The sequence below is a fragment of the Carcharodon carcharias genome, chromosome 2 (assembly GCF_017639515.1).
Source record: "Carcharodon carcharias isolate sCarCar2 chromosome 2, sCarCar2.pri, whole genome shotgun sequence".
Taxonomy (NCBI): domain Eukaryota; kingdom Metazoa; phylum Chordata; class Chondrichthyes; order Lamniformes; family Lamnidae; genus Carcharodon; species Carcharodon carcharias.
The window spans coordinates 205621099-205636034 of record NC_054468.1 but is presented as its reverse complement, the minus strand read 5'-3'; the positions used below and the strand labels follow the sequence as shown (position 1 = coordinate 205636034).

Here is a 14936-nt window from a genome sequence, read left to right as displayed (position 1 = left end):
ACGCAGGTTTAGCTAGACTGCCAAGGCATCGCTTCTCGCTCATGCCAAGGATGCTGAGCGAGCCAGGCGGAGCAAGCCAGTGGCTTCGCAGCAAATGCTGGGTTCCCCTGTATCCAGGGTGCCGTCAGTTATACTCATGTGGCCATCAAGGCGCCAGCAGGTGAGCCCGATGCCTTCATGAGCAGGAAGGGTTTCCACTCCATGAATGTGCAGATAGTTTGCAATCACAAGACACAGATTCTGCAAGTCTGTACCCTGGCAATTCCTACAATGCATACCATCCTGTGACATTCCCAGGTGCCAAGACTGTTCATGGCTCCAGCTTGGTTAGATGGTTGGCTCCTGGGTGACAAAGGCTATCCCTTGAAAAGGTGGCTCATGACACCACTCTGACACCCAAGCACAGAAGTGGAGATGAAGTAGAAGAGGAGTCATGCCTCCATAAGGGCAGTTCTCGAGAGGACCATTGGGTTTCCGAAGACGAGGTTCAGATGTCTGGACCGATCGGGGGAGCACTGCAATATCCTCCAGAGCACACACCGCTTATCGTCGTAGCATGCTGCGCTCTGCACAATCTGGCTCTGGCAAGTGGGGAACCATTGGAGGATGAAGATAGCGAGGCAGTTCCAAAGGCAGCAGAGGATGACAAGTGATGGATTTAATGAGCGACCCGGGGAGGCACAGGGTGAGAATGTGGAGGTAGATGTGAGAAGCCTTCAGGGAGCCTGGGACATAAGGGAGGCTTTGATTCTACACAGGTTCAGCTAGGCTGCCAAGGCATCGCTTCTCGCTCATGCCAAGGATGTTGCCTCCTTAATAGGCATTTGTGATGAGCCAAACCTATGACCCCAAAGTCGATTTACATCCTCGATAATAAAGTTTTCAGGTCCAGCTGCCTTTCATAAACCACTGCCGTGTCCTGCGCCTATGAAAAACATCAAGCGTTCTCAGGCCATTAAAACAAAATCAATATTTATCTCTTCTCAAGTGTCACAAAAAAGGAAAACAACAATATGCTCTTAATATTGACACCTAAAAAATACATAACACTGATGAAATGAAATAATCTCACCCGTGAAAACCCCTCTTGTGCTCATTGTGCCTTAAACTTATGTTTGCGAGTGCTGCGTCTTGGTGCCCCCGCCCCTCACCGGCAACGACATCTGAAGCAGCCTGCTGACTCTGCTGTGATGATAACGTCGGCAGTTGTCCTCTGGCCAGTTGAGCCTGAGTGGCCACCACCTGGGAGGGTGCGTCCAGTGCCATGGCTGGGCACTCCTCAGTCGTCGCAGCCTCATCAGTTGCCACAGTCACTGGCAGAGGGACAGAGGAGCAGCTGTCATCGTCCAGAGAACCCGAGAGGGAACCTGCAGACGACAGGAAGCTCGTCCACCAGTGTTAGGTCAGTTCGGACCTCCCTGCTTGCCAATGATGGATGGGCACCCAGCAGAGAGACCAGCTGTCTCACCCATCTCCCACACTGGCACTGACCACCTGAGGTCATTGCCTGTGTGAAGGCTTGCGGGTCCGAATGCAACCCCAGGATCCTCTGATTCTGTTCCTGGAGCTGCCTTTCTATGAGAGTCGCCACCCTCTCAATGGAGGAGGCTGTGCACTCGGTGCTCAGGATCAATGCAGTACTCATGCTCCACATGGGCTTCTCCATGACAGATACAAGACACAAATATAGGTAGGAAAGTAGATAAAAACAGAATATTCTGGAAAAACTCAGCAGGTCTGACAGCATCAGTGGAGAGAGAAACAGAGTTAACGTTGAGTCCGCACGACTCTTCTTCATGAAGAGGGCATAAGGAGGCTACAAAGTTACATAGGTTAATTGAGTGGGCAAGGATTTGGCAAATGGACTATAATATGGGCAAATGGGAAATCGTTCATTTTGGCAGGAAGAATAAAAAAGCTTATTATCTAAATGGTGAGAAATTGCAAAGCTCTAAGATTCAGAGGGATCTGCATGTCCTAGTTAATGAATCACAAAAGGTTAGTATGCAGCTACAGCAGGTAATTAGGAAAGCTAATAGAATGTTATCATTTATTGTGAAGAGAATTGATTACAAAAGTAGGGAGGTAATGCTTCAGTTGTACAGGGCATTGGTGAGACCACATCTGGAGCATTGTGTACAGTATTGGTCTCCTTATTTAAAGAAATAAGTAAATGTGTTAGAAACAGTTCAGGTTAGGCTTGTATCCACTGGAATTTAGAAGAGTAAGAGGCAACTTAATAGAAATCTTTAAGATCCTGAGGGGTTTTGACAGGATGGATGTGGAGAAAATGTTTCCACTTGTGGGAGAATCTAGAACTGGGGGTCACTGTTTAAAAATAAGGGGTCATTCATTTAAGACAGAGATGAGGAGAATTTTTTTCTCTCAGAGGGTTGAGAGTCTTTGGAACTCTCTTCTTCAAAAGGCATAGGAAGCAGAGCCGTTGAATATTTTTAAGGCAGAGCTAGATAAATTCTTGATTAACAAGGAAGAGAAAGGTTATCTGGGGTAGGCAGGAATGTGGGGTTGAGGTTACAATCAGATCAACCATGATCTTATTGAACGATGGAGCAGGCTCTAGGGGCCGGGTGGCCTACTCCTGCTCCTAATTCATATGTTCCTGTACCATGGCACGCAGACCTCAGGGATCTCCACCAGATCTTCCCGTGCATCCTTCTGGACTTCCAATATCTGATTGACAACTCCAGAGGCTCATCATCTGCCTCAGACTCAGCATGGTCCAGTCCTCCGACTGCCAGCGCCCTCTGCCTCCACCAGCTCCCCACGCGAGAGTGCCATGCCCTCCTCACTGCGCACCACCATCAGACCCGACAAACTAATGCCCACTGACATGCTTGTATCTGCATTGGTGCCTGGCTCTAAGAGAGGTTGTGACATAGGCGCATCTGTCTGCCGCTCCTCCTCAGGTGTCAAGGGAGGGTCTTCAGGGTCCTGAAAGTCTCTGGAGGATGGCGCATGAGGGAGGAAGACAACATGTCAATAGTAGCAATCATCACTTAATCAGAATGCATGCTAGGCAGGCTGGTGAGATAATGGAGAATTGCATCATGGTGCCATACTGATTGGAGGATCAATGGGCACACTTTGCTACTCTCGCACTCTTGTCCACTGCACTCTATCTTCCTCCGAGACCCCTGCCTCTCCATGACTGGTGGACCGAGCTCCAAGGTGGCACTGCAGCTCCAGGGCATCCATCTCATACCGTGTTAGGATGAATATGTTGCCGAACACAGAAGATCATTAAACCTTTTGCGGCACTGGACCCATGTGCGGCACACCATGTCATGCCCACTGACACGGGCTGCCACCTCTGCCCAGGTTTTCTTGGTGAGATGCAGTGGCCTCCTCTTGCCATCCTGTGGCAGCAAAATGTCCCACCTGGCACTTACTTCCACCACCAGCATTTCCAGGCACTCAGAGAAACAGGGGAGACAGTGCCCATGGGACTTTCCTTCCCACCTGGCATGCCCACAGGCTGCTGAGCCCATTAGAATGGAACTTTTAGAAATAATTAAATATTTTCTGGACAACTGCCTTCAGGGAGCTGCCAACTTTTAAAATCCTCCACAAGATTCCAATGGGACGCAGTGCCCAATGAGCTCTCTCCCCCACCCGGACCAGCTGCACTCTCAAAGGACATGTGCTACACTGGATGTGCCTTAATTGGCCAGCAAGGGTGAAATGATGTTCGTAACGCAATGTTGCTCCGGAGTGGGTTCCACATCCGCTTCCAGGCCCACTGAACTCGCGCATCCAACAGGCGTGAAAATTCAGGCCATGGTCTAGGCTCAAACATAAGGAACAGACAGAGAAAAACAATGGCCCATGGAAAAGGAGACAATAGCAATCGATTGAGGAAACATTGGTCCTGTATGTTTTTTGAAATAATGGAAGCCAGTTATAGAATATGACTACAAATTCTCTTCATGCACATTCCAAAATTGCAGCCCCAGCTGAGATGCAGTAACTCTGCACAGATAAAAAACTGAACCTGGACTTTCGGCTTTCTTCCTCCTTCAGGTACCAAAGAGGACATTGGTGACCATGGTCTTCCACTGGATTGGTCCAAGGCAAAATACTGCAGTGGTTTGCTGTTGGCTTCTGCAGTATGGCTGATCAGGAAGCTCTTCCATCTTAATCAACCTGTTTAGCCACATTATGAATACACCCTCCATGGCCATCAAGTGCTGAAGTGGGACCTGAACCTGGAGTTTCTGGCCCAGAGGTAGGGACGCTATTACTGCCCCACAAGACTTCCCTTCTGCTCTATATGGCTCAAACAGACTAAGTGGTACATTTACTCACCGAGTAAAATTTTTAATCTCTGTAAATTTCTATAAGAATTGGGATTCCTTGAACTCCCATCTCCTTCCTCAACGTCGATTTTTTTACAAAATAATCAAAGTACAGCAATAACATAGAACATTGCAATATAAAAGGTAAAGAAAGGAGAATGAACCATGAGTGATAATAAAGTGTGTAAGCAAATATACATTCATCTCATTCATAATGAGAAAAATGCTCAGCTTACAAAACCAAAAAACAAACTAATAATAGTCAAATTAATCCAACTAGTTTAAAACAAGACAATGAATTAGACAAATGTAGCTTCTAATGTTTATGTGTCTGGGGATCAAAGCTGCATACTTCTGTTATTGCTTTCTGCTAAACTAATAGGGAAGTTAACATAAATCACTGCAAATTACAGTTCAAAATGGTAATTACCCTTAACATCCCTTACATCAAATTAACTTCCATGTAAAAATGAGAAAATATCATTCCACACTTCACATGCTGAAATATGCTGTGTAAGTAGAAACAATATGGAAATATTTGAGATAAAAGCAAAAAACTGCAGATGCTGGAAATCCAAAACAAAAATAAAAATACCTGGAAAAACTCAGCAGGTCTGGCAGCATCTGCGGAAAGGAACACTGTTAACGTTTCGAGTCCATATGAATCTTCAACAGAATTTCTGTTGAAGAGTCATACGGACTCAAAACATTAACTGTATTCCTCTCCGTAGATGCTACCAGACCTGCTGAGTTTTTCCAGGTATTTTTATTTTTGTTTTGGAAATATTTGAGATTGCAGCAGTGGGAGAACCCCCTCAAAATTCAGATAACAACTAATCCACAGATTTACATTTAACACTGGGGACATGGGTTCAAATTCCACCATGGTGGCGGGTGGAATGTAAATTCAGTTAATAAATCTGGAACATAAAATTAGTCTCAGTAATGGTGACCGAGAAATGATCATCGATTGTCACAAAAAAAACCATCTGGTTCACTAATGCCCTTTAGGGAAGGAAATCTTCCGTCCTTACCTGTTCTGGCCTACATATGACTCCAGACTCCAGACCCACGGCAACGTGATTGACTCTTAGCTACCCTCTGAAATGGCCTAGCAAACCATTAAGTTCAAGGGCAATTAGGGATGGGCAACAAATTCTGGCATTGTCAGCAACACCTACATCCCATCATTTTCAAAAATAACCCGGCTTGGGATTTATTAATTGTCATGAGAAACATTCTTCACAGCGATCTGCAGTTGTTTCTGTGGTTACATTTTGTCATATTTTTCCCCTTTCCTGTATCCCCATGTCTCCACTCCATACAGAACTAGAAATGAATATTAAAGGGAAACTCCAGCACATTGTGTCAGATTGGCCTCCACTTATGACCAACATCTGTGCCAGTCACAGCACCCGTGCCTTTGACTCACAAGGTAGGTTCAAGCTCCATTCCTCGGCTTGAATACAAAAATCTAGGCTGACGCTCCAGTGCACTAGTTATGAGTGTGACACTGTCAGAGGTGCTCTCTTTCGGGTGAGATATAAACTGACGCCCTGCCTACCCTCTCAGGGGGACATAAAATATCCCGTGGTACAGTTTTGAAGAGGACTAGGAGAGTTATCCCCATGTCCTGGCCAATATCTTTCCTTCAATCAATATCATAAAAACGGATTACCTGGTCATTATCACAATGCTGTTTATGGGAGTTTGTTGTGCACAAATTAGCTGCCATGTTCCCTACATTACAACAGCGATTGTGCTTCAAAAATGCTCAACTGGCTGTAAATAACTTTGGGATCCAGTGAATGGCACCATATAAATTAAAATCTTCCTTTATTTTTTCATATTGCTGTCTCCATTGACCAAGGTCCAGTACTTAGCCAAATGACCTTCCTTCACAGGAGCCTAGAGAATGTATGTTGGTGGGTTGCTAAAATCAGCTGGGTCAGCAGAGATTAGGGATTGAACCTGGGATCTCCTTATTCAGTCCTCCTTTGTGCTTCATGGCGATCACAACAAAAGTTCCACTCATTGATCAAAGTCACACCTTCCATTGCACAATGCACATGCACATCTCCCAGTACAACAGGGTTATCGTCTCCTTTGAAGCAGAATTTCTATCCCATTATAGCAAGGTGTGGAAAAAAAAAGGAAACAGAAAAACGATGGGAGTAAATACGTTATTTATTTGCAGTGTGTTTAGCAAGTTGTTAACAGGAATGAGCTAGCCTGCTGTATTTTTATTCTGTGTATACATGTGCATAAAGGAGACCAGAATCTGGTTTTGTGATACCGTTGCAGCTTTTTTTGTATGTGGGTGTGTTTTGTGGGAGGATATAAAGAAAAAGTGACTTTTATTTGACCTAACCTATGGCTTATGAAATCATCTTAACATTCTTTATCATGGGGGATGACAAGCACTTTCTATCTATGAGTATTGTTTCATATAATTTGGAAATGAATAAAAAAAAATTATGCAAAAATAAAATCACATACTTGTCTCCTTGATAGAGTTGAGGACCGGTGGTTAGCGTGGTCAGAAAAGGGCCACTGTCCTCATTTTTGAGCAGATCAGGAGGTGGGTCTGAAAATGGATTCCAGTAACTGTCCTCGCACAGATTGTGCAGAAGCACCTCAGCCAGTTGCTTGGCTATTGTCTAAGCAAGAAAACAATGAAGTTGCTTAAAATATAAACAACAATTTTCAACATAAATCATTGAAAAATGCCCCATTAAAAGCAGTTAATACTACATTTATAATTGCTTTAAAAAGAGGGCTGAATGAACATATGTTTAAGAACAGAACTGAACATTAAAAGATGATAGTAGACAAGAGACTATCCAATACCCTGTGGAACACTTTGTTTTCCATGCTACTGTGACCACCAAAATAATACCTGCGATTAAAAAAAAACAGTCGATGTTGAATAATGGAGCTCTAGAATTTCACTATTTTGTGGTCAGGAGAAAAGATCCTGCAAAACTTAGTTCAGATGTTTAAACAATATGGATAGCACCCATGATACCCAATCAATGCAAAAGGAAGTCTGATAGGCATAATAGCTTTTTAAAATTCCATGACATTTTATGTTTTTATATCAATTATAAGGTATTAGTAATTTCCAAATAATCTCAGCTTCAAAATATATTGAAAGCTTTATAGTTCAGAGTTTTGTCAGTAGCAGCACTCTCACCTCTGAGTCAGAAGGTTGTGGGCTTACGCCTTACTCGAGGCTTGAGTGCATATTGTACAAGTCCTATGCTGTCTTCTGAGGAGAGATTAAGTCAGGCCCATCTGCTCTTTCAAGTGGGTGCAAAAGATTCCATTGCACCATTCAAAGGGGAGCAAGAGATCTCTCAGTGTTCGCCCAACATTTATTATTCAACCAACATCACGGGAAGAGATGAACTGGTCATTTTTTTCACTATTGTCTCTGGGCATTGCTATGTGCAAATGAACTGCCCTGTGTCTCTACATTACAACAGTGACTACATTTCAGAAGTATTTTATTCATTGTGAAGGGCTTTGGGACATCCTGAGGCCACAATAATTGCTCTATAAATGCAAGTTCTTTTTTTCACAAAGTACAAATAGAATGGAATGAAATAATGTTTTGTGAGTAATCAGGAATGGCATGGCCATTTCCCAATTTAATGTCATGAAGAACTTTCCATTAACTGTGAAACACTAGGTGAAACTGAGCCATGTCGATTTGTAAGGTCCTACACTAGCCAAACTAGAAAACAAGCAAGAGTTGCCCAACAGATTCAAAAAAGTTGACACAACCACCAAAATTCTGGCTATTCAAGAAAAATCCTGATTATAAACCTACAACAAGTGAAAGCAAGTATATGTATGGGCTTTTCAACTAAAGCTGCAAGTATATCCAACATTTCTTCAATTGTATTAGACAAAAAAGCCTAAAAGGGAAATCCGTAAGTTTACAGCACAAATCGGAGAAGTGGATCTGAGGAAAACATCGACCTTTTACTTCAGAAATGCTAAGTTCTGTTTAATTTCAAACTATTTTATAATTCAAAATTCATTGCTTTACATTTTAACTTAATGAAAAGGAAAAGTAAAGGAGCATTTGGATTTTCCAAAGATCAACTAGACCACCATTTTCCTAAAGCTGACCTTGACAATCACAATCTCACATTTAACTTAATTGTCCTTAATCACAGAGTCACATACCTTATCCAGCTTCCCACCCATTCACAGAAACTTTCTTGTCCTCCTCCAAGCCAGTTCAAATTGGTTCTCTTCCTCCACTCCCTTCTACTGAAGCTGGGACTATTTTTCCCTTCCTCTCATTTAAGGTGGCATTCTTCGTGTGTCCACCCCACTCAAACTGAATCTTCTTGCCTCTAGCTCAAGTGACACTATTTCCCTTCTCAATTCATGCTGTCACTCTTCTCTCTTTCCTCCAGATAATCCTGGTACAATTCCTTACCACTCCATTAATGTTTTAATTCTCCTTCCCCTCCGAATGGCAACTTGCATTTATAAGAGCAACTTTAACTAAAAGAAAAAATGTCAAAGTGCTTCAAACTGGGGAGGTGAAAGCGTGGTGGTGTTGTTGTTGGACTAGTAATCCAGAGACCCAGAATAATGCTCTGGGGGCCCGGGTTCGAATCCTGCCACGGCAGATGGAAATGTGAATCTAATAAGACTCTGGAATTAAAAATCTAATGATGACCATGAAACTACTGTCAATTGTTGTAAAAACCCATCGTGTTCACTAATGTCCCTCAGGAAGGAAATCTGCTGCCCTTTCCTGGGTGCTTTCTAAAGTGCTGCTTCCAGATTGCCCCCTTTCCCTCTCACCTTCATTGCCATCCATTTGTTCCCCCTCATTTTTTTCCCCTTTCACCACTGTCCCTATCTTGGAGTCTCATATACTGTATGCAGGAACTCTGTTCTCAGGACTATCCCCATGTAGAGTATGCAATGGCCAGAATCCACTCCATTAACAAGAGGGCTCCAGGTACAGTACTGAGGAAGAGAAAGCCTATAATGTTATGAGCACAAAAACAGAATTACCTGGAAAAACTCAGCAGATCTGGCAGCATCGGCGGAGAAGAAAAGAGTTGACGTTTCGAGTCCTCATGACCCTTCGACAGAACTTGAGTTCGAGTTCAATGCTGCCAGACCTGCTGAGTTTTTCCAGGTAATTCTGTTTTTGTTTTGGATTTCCAGCATCCGCAGTTTTTTTGTTTTTATCTATAATGTTATGAGTCTGTATCAATTTCTGTGATCTCATATGAAGTGGTAGCTGAGCTGATAGAAATTGGCTTTCTTAGAGCTGCTGGAGAATGCTACAGATTTCATTCCTGATCCCTGTCTAGTGACTCCTTCTAGAAAGTACTCATGTCAACAGAGCATAGATCAGGTTTTGCTGTTGTGTTTTTCCAATCTCCAGATTTAAATAACCCAACAAATAAAACTGTCTAAGCTTACAATTGAAAAATAATCACTTGGGTGAGCTACTAGAGTGTGGCCAACACTCATGGGGTCATGGGCCATACTGTAGCACATTCAGGAAAGAAGTAGTTAAAAAAGGTTCTTTAAAAATCTAATTATTCTTCTGACAAACAGAAATAACCACTGGTAAGACCTGGAAGGAAGGAAAATGGAATCTTCTCCTTGAAGATAATCAAACAAAATTTCAAACTTGACTAGGTTGAAAATAAAAATTTACACGTTAACGACAGAAAATAAATGATTACTCTATATGTCAGCACATAAGTCGACCTTGGAAGCCTCGGAAAAAAGCTCTCTAAAAATGGGAGTTGACTTGACCTATACACCAAGTTTGAAAGTGAGCCACTGATGTGGGTGTCAACATTTTGAAATGTCTCTGACATCCATTGCAAAGGGTGGGCGTGTCTTAAACTCCCACACATCTTCACAACGCAGTCCATATCGCCTGCCTGATCCCTAACACCCAGTTATCAGGCACTAGTGAGTAAAACATACATTTATAGGGTGAAAAATTGAGGCTGACTACTATCGTGAGTATAGCATGTTGTGGCCGAAAAGGATTGACTTATACACCAAGTACATGCAAAAATGTGATTTTTGGGGCCGGAGAAACAGGATTATCTTTTATGTCGGGTTGACTTACACACGGAGATTTACACAATAGATGGGGTTAAGGAACATCTTGCTAACACCACCTACTGGAACGAGGGAGTATTAGACTTGATCATCAGCACGAATAAAACCCTTTAAATTTGCGTTACACTGAATTTCAATTCCTGTTCTTGACTACTTTATGATTTCCCTTGAAAAGAAAAAAGGCAGGAAGAGTAAAATGTAAGTTCTAAATTAATTCAGTGTCATAGCTACACATATATTATAAGTATTCATTTAAGATACTCAGAGGAGTACAGAAAACTGCAGATACATTGAGCCATAATGACCACATCAATGTCTCTTTGGCAGTGTATAAAATTAGCCCCACTTTACTGTTACATCATTAGCACCCAATCAGAAGAAGGCTGCATATGAACTCAGATCTCAAGCTCTAACACGTCACTATCTACGCACTGAATGATTTTACTGAATCCACTGTAACCAAGCCTCTCAGGAATTTAAAACTATATAAATAACAAGAAGCTACTGGTTTTGTAAATGAGTACGAGGCCACGTGAAATTCCATTGAAATTTATGAGAAAAATCTGTATACCCTTATGAAGCTATTCCAGCTGATAGTCGATTCCTCGTACACTCATCACCTCCTGGCAGTTGAGGCTGCCTGATCAACATGTATTACTTCAACTTGTAGCTAATACAAGCTTTCATAAACATTATTGAAGAATCATTACTCCACCTCATGGGCATAGCCAGACATACAACATGATGACATTGAGCTTCAGGCTGCACCATGCATCATCAACTCCATACTAAGGGTTTTTGTGTGACATAAATTAATCAGCCTAGTAATGCCAAATGGAACATTGTGTGAGGAGCTAGGGATATTGCACAATGTCCAAAGCTGGCAGGTTGCTGTGGAGAGTTGAGTTAGCGTATCTGTCAGTGTGGAGGTGCACAGACTTGGCCCTTGCTTTTCATCTTAAAGAATGCGCTCAATATGTTCAACTGCTTCAGAAATAAAAATTTTAAAAATTGTCTTTCAGTCTTACCATTCTGAAATTCTGTGTGGCTCTCGTTTCTACAGCTCTTAGTGTTTCCCGAATTCGTTTTACTCCCTTGACTATGTTCCTGTGAGAAAGAAACACAAGAGATGTGTTGCAGTTGTTACGACCACAGCTGATGTTATTGCTGAGCAAGCCAGGCCCGAGTGAAGTCTATCTCACTGATCATAAGCTATTTTTTTTATTGTGAAATTGAGGAGGAACAGCTACTGACCTCAAAAGCACAGTACTCCAGTAACACCTTTAGAATTTTAAAAATTAAAAGATTTATTAAAAAGAAAAAAAAACTTTAAGCACACAAGATAGAAGTTACACAGTTAAACAGTCTTACAGAACAACCACCCCAAAAATAACATGCTTGGTCAAAATTACACAATTAAACTACCTTACTGGCAAAATCCCCTCATAGATTTTTAACTGTAAAGATTCAGTTACTATTACCCAAGTCAAGGAATTGTTGTCACTTTAATAAAGGTACACCTCATGACTGCTAGGGCTCCTTGATGCCACACTCGATCAAATGCTGCCTTGATGTCAACAGCAGTCAATTCCACCTCGTATCTTGAGTTCAATTCTCATGTCCATGTTTAGAAAGAAGTTGTAACGAGGTCAGGAGCCGAGTAGCCCTGACGGAACCCAAACTGAGAGTCAGTGAGCAGGTTATTGCTGTCTAAGTGTCACTTGATAGCACTGTTGATGACCCACTCCATCACTTTGTTTATGTTTAAGAGTAAACTGATGGGCCAATAATTGGCCAGGTTGGATTTGTCCCGTTTTTTGTGGACAGGACGTACCTGGGCAATTTTCCACATTAGTGGGTAGATGCCAGGAACAGCTTGGCGAAGGGCGCAGCTAGTTCTGGAGCACAAGTCTTCAGTATTATTGCCGGAATGTTGTCAGGGTCCATAGCTTTTGCAGTATCCAGTACCTTCAGCTGTTTCTTGATATCACATGGAACTGAATTGAATTGAATTGGCTGAAGACTGGCATCTGTGATCCTGGGTTCTAGGCAGGAGGCAAAGATGGATCTTCCATTTGGCACTTCTCATTGAAGATTATTGGAAATGCTTCAGCCTGGTCTTTTGCACTCCTAGGCTTCCCCCCTCATTGAGCATGGTGATATTTGTGGAGCCTACTCCTCCAGTTGGTTGCTTAATTGTCTAACACCAATCACAACTGGATATGGCAAGACTACAGAGCTTAAATCTGGTCTATTGCTTGTGGGATCACTTAGTTCTGTCTATCGCATGCTGCTTTCACTGTTTCACATGAAAGTAGTCCTGTGCTGTAACTTCATCAAGTTGACACCTCATATTTAGGAATGCCTGGTACTGCTCCTGGCATGCCCTCCTGCACTCTTCATTAAACCAGGGTTGATCCCCCGGCTTGATGGTCAATGGTAGAGTGGAGGATTTTCCAGGCCATGTGATTACAGATTGCATACAACTCTGCTGCTGCTGATAGTCCACAGCACCTTATGGATACCCAGTTTTGAGCTGCTAGATCTGTTCGAAATCAATCCCATTTAGCAAAGCGGTACAGCCACACAACACGATGGTGGGTATCCTCAATGTGAATGCTGAATACTCTGCAACTAATGAATGCTGAGTACACTCCTATCCTCTGGTGCTAATCTACTCAAAACAAATTCAACTCTGAGTTACTAGGTGATCTACAGAGTGAAAGATGTTCTCATATATAAGCATTTACACAAGAACACAAATACAGGTAAGAACAGAAAAAAGCTATATGGCAGAAGAAATTAGTTCCTGACCTATCCCTCCTTCACTCTCTCTAGAAACCAATCTGAATGCCTCTTGAAACTGTCAATATATGATGCACACAGGAGCCACTTGCAGCATTTGTGAGGCCATTTACTGATAGCTTGTTTAACTAAGCGAGTAAGTTTAAGTGATACAATACTCACCCAATAAAGTATTTAGGACATCAGTATAAAACCACAAACTCATGTTTACCTACTAGTCATTTGGCACTCAATTAACAGTGTAAATATTAAATATTTACTTAAGTCACCCTTAGAATTTATCAACAACCATTTCAACACACTTCATTATAGGTGCTGTTCATGATATGGACATGAGTATATTTGTAGCAATCCACAAGTTCTGTCCATATTTAGGGTATATTAGCACAATTAGAATAATGGTTTCATTGAATGATGCAGCAGAAAAGGTGGTCATTCGGTCAATGCTATCTCTTTGAAAGAAATATCCAATTAGTCTCACTTCCTTGCTCTTTTCACATAGCCCCATGTAAATTTTCCCTTTTCAGTGCTTATCCAATTCCCTTTAGAAAGTTACTGTTGCATCCGCTTCCACCACTCCTTAGGCGTTGCATTCCAGATCATAACAATTCGGTGCATTAAAACAATTCTCATCTTCCTCTTGTTTCTTTTGTATTGCTGAAAAAAGAGACATGTCAAAGCTTTTTGTCTTGCACTCATCAGGACACTGCAAGAACACCAATATAAGGAGAAAAAACAATTTATACTTTTTTGTGCAAACTCATGAATGGGCCTAAGGCCATCACTTTCAGTGCTGAAAAGTGCCCAGTCTATCTCAGATTACCCTGGAAGGGCAAGATATCTCAAAGAATTTGAACAACAGGTGAAATTAGCTGTTTAACACTGTTACTATGCTGTAGCAACACGAGTGGTATTCACCACTAACAGGAGGCTGCCCATCAGGCCAAAAGGACATTCTGCCTATCACACAAATGAGTAATGTGGTATATGAAATTCAGTGCAAGTGTGGGCCATATGTCTCAAAGCCTGCCGGATCGTATCAAACAGCATGCCACAGCCGCTGCTCGCAACAGGCAGGGTACAAGCTGTACGCAACCAGCCCATGCTTGCAAAGCTCAAAACAAAGTGTCCAACATTAGATGTGATTCCGCTATTGCACAACATTTGCTAAATAATCCACAGTGTGCTAATAATTACACTGACAGCCAATTTAAGATTGTCAGTTGGGCTCGCAGTGTGTAGCATTTAAGTGTACTGGAAACTGCATAAATTAATATACAGGGAGCTGTTCTTTGCAGGCAGAAAGAACACGTGCACACTTGCACCTGTTTCAGCTAAACAAAATAAGTGACAGCATTTGCTGACTCATTCCTCAGGGCAATGCATTGACCAATCAGAGTCAAGCTGCCTGGTTTAAATTTCAAGCAATGCTTGGCAGTTAACTGTCAGTCACTATCACTGATGCAATCCCAATGGCAACACCTCTACAAGCAGAGTCCACTTGTGAACCAATCAGCACTCTCTTCTCATACAGCATAAATTGTTGTTTTTCCCTTATATTGGTATTCTTGCAAAGTGTCCTGTTGAGTGCATGATGAAAAGCTTCAATATGTCTCTTTTATCAGCAATACTCAAGTTCTGTACTACCAAATGACTATCTGTGTCTTTTGACAATTATCTTAAATTCATGCC

General features: G+C 42.1%; 1 protein-coding gene across 9 annotated transcripts in view; it reads right to left on the bottom strand.

Annotated features, from left to right (window-relative positions):
- LOC121272215 (tetratricopeptide repeat protein 7A-like) overlaps nucleotides 1-14936 on the bottom strand; it is a 319628-nt gene that overhangs the window by 235260 nt on the left and 69432 nt on the right. For all 9 annotated transcript variants that reach the window (XM_041178745.1, XM_041178766.1, XM_041178758.1 and 6 more), the window contains 2 exons: nucleotides 11468-11546; nucleotides 6816-6976 (listed from right to left, as the gene is read on the bottom strand). In XM_041178745.1, coding sequence (XP_041034679.1) covers nucleotides 6816-6976; nucleotides 11468-11546 — 240 coding nt within the window. The remainder of the gene's footprint in view (nucleotides 1-6815; nucleotides 6977-11467; nucleotides 11547-14936) is intronic.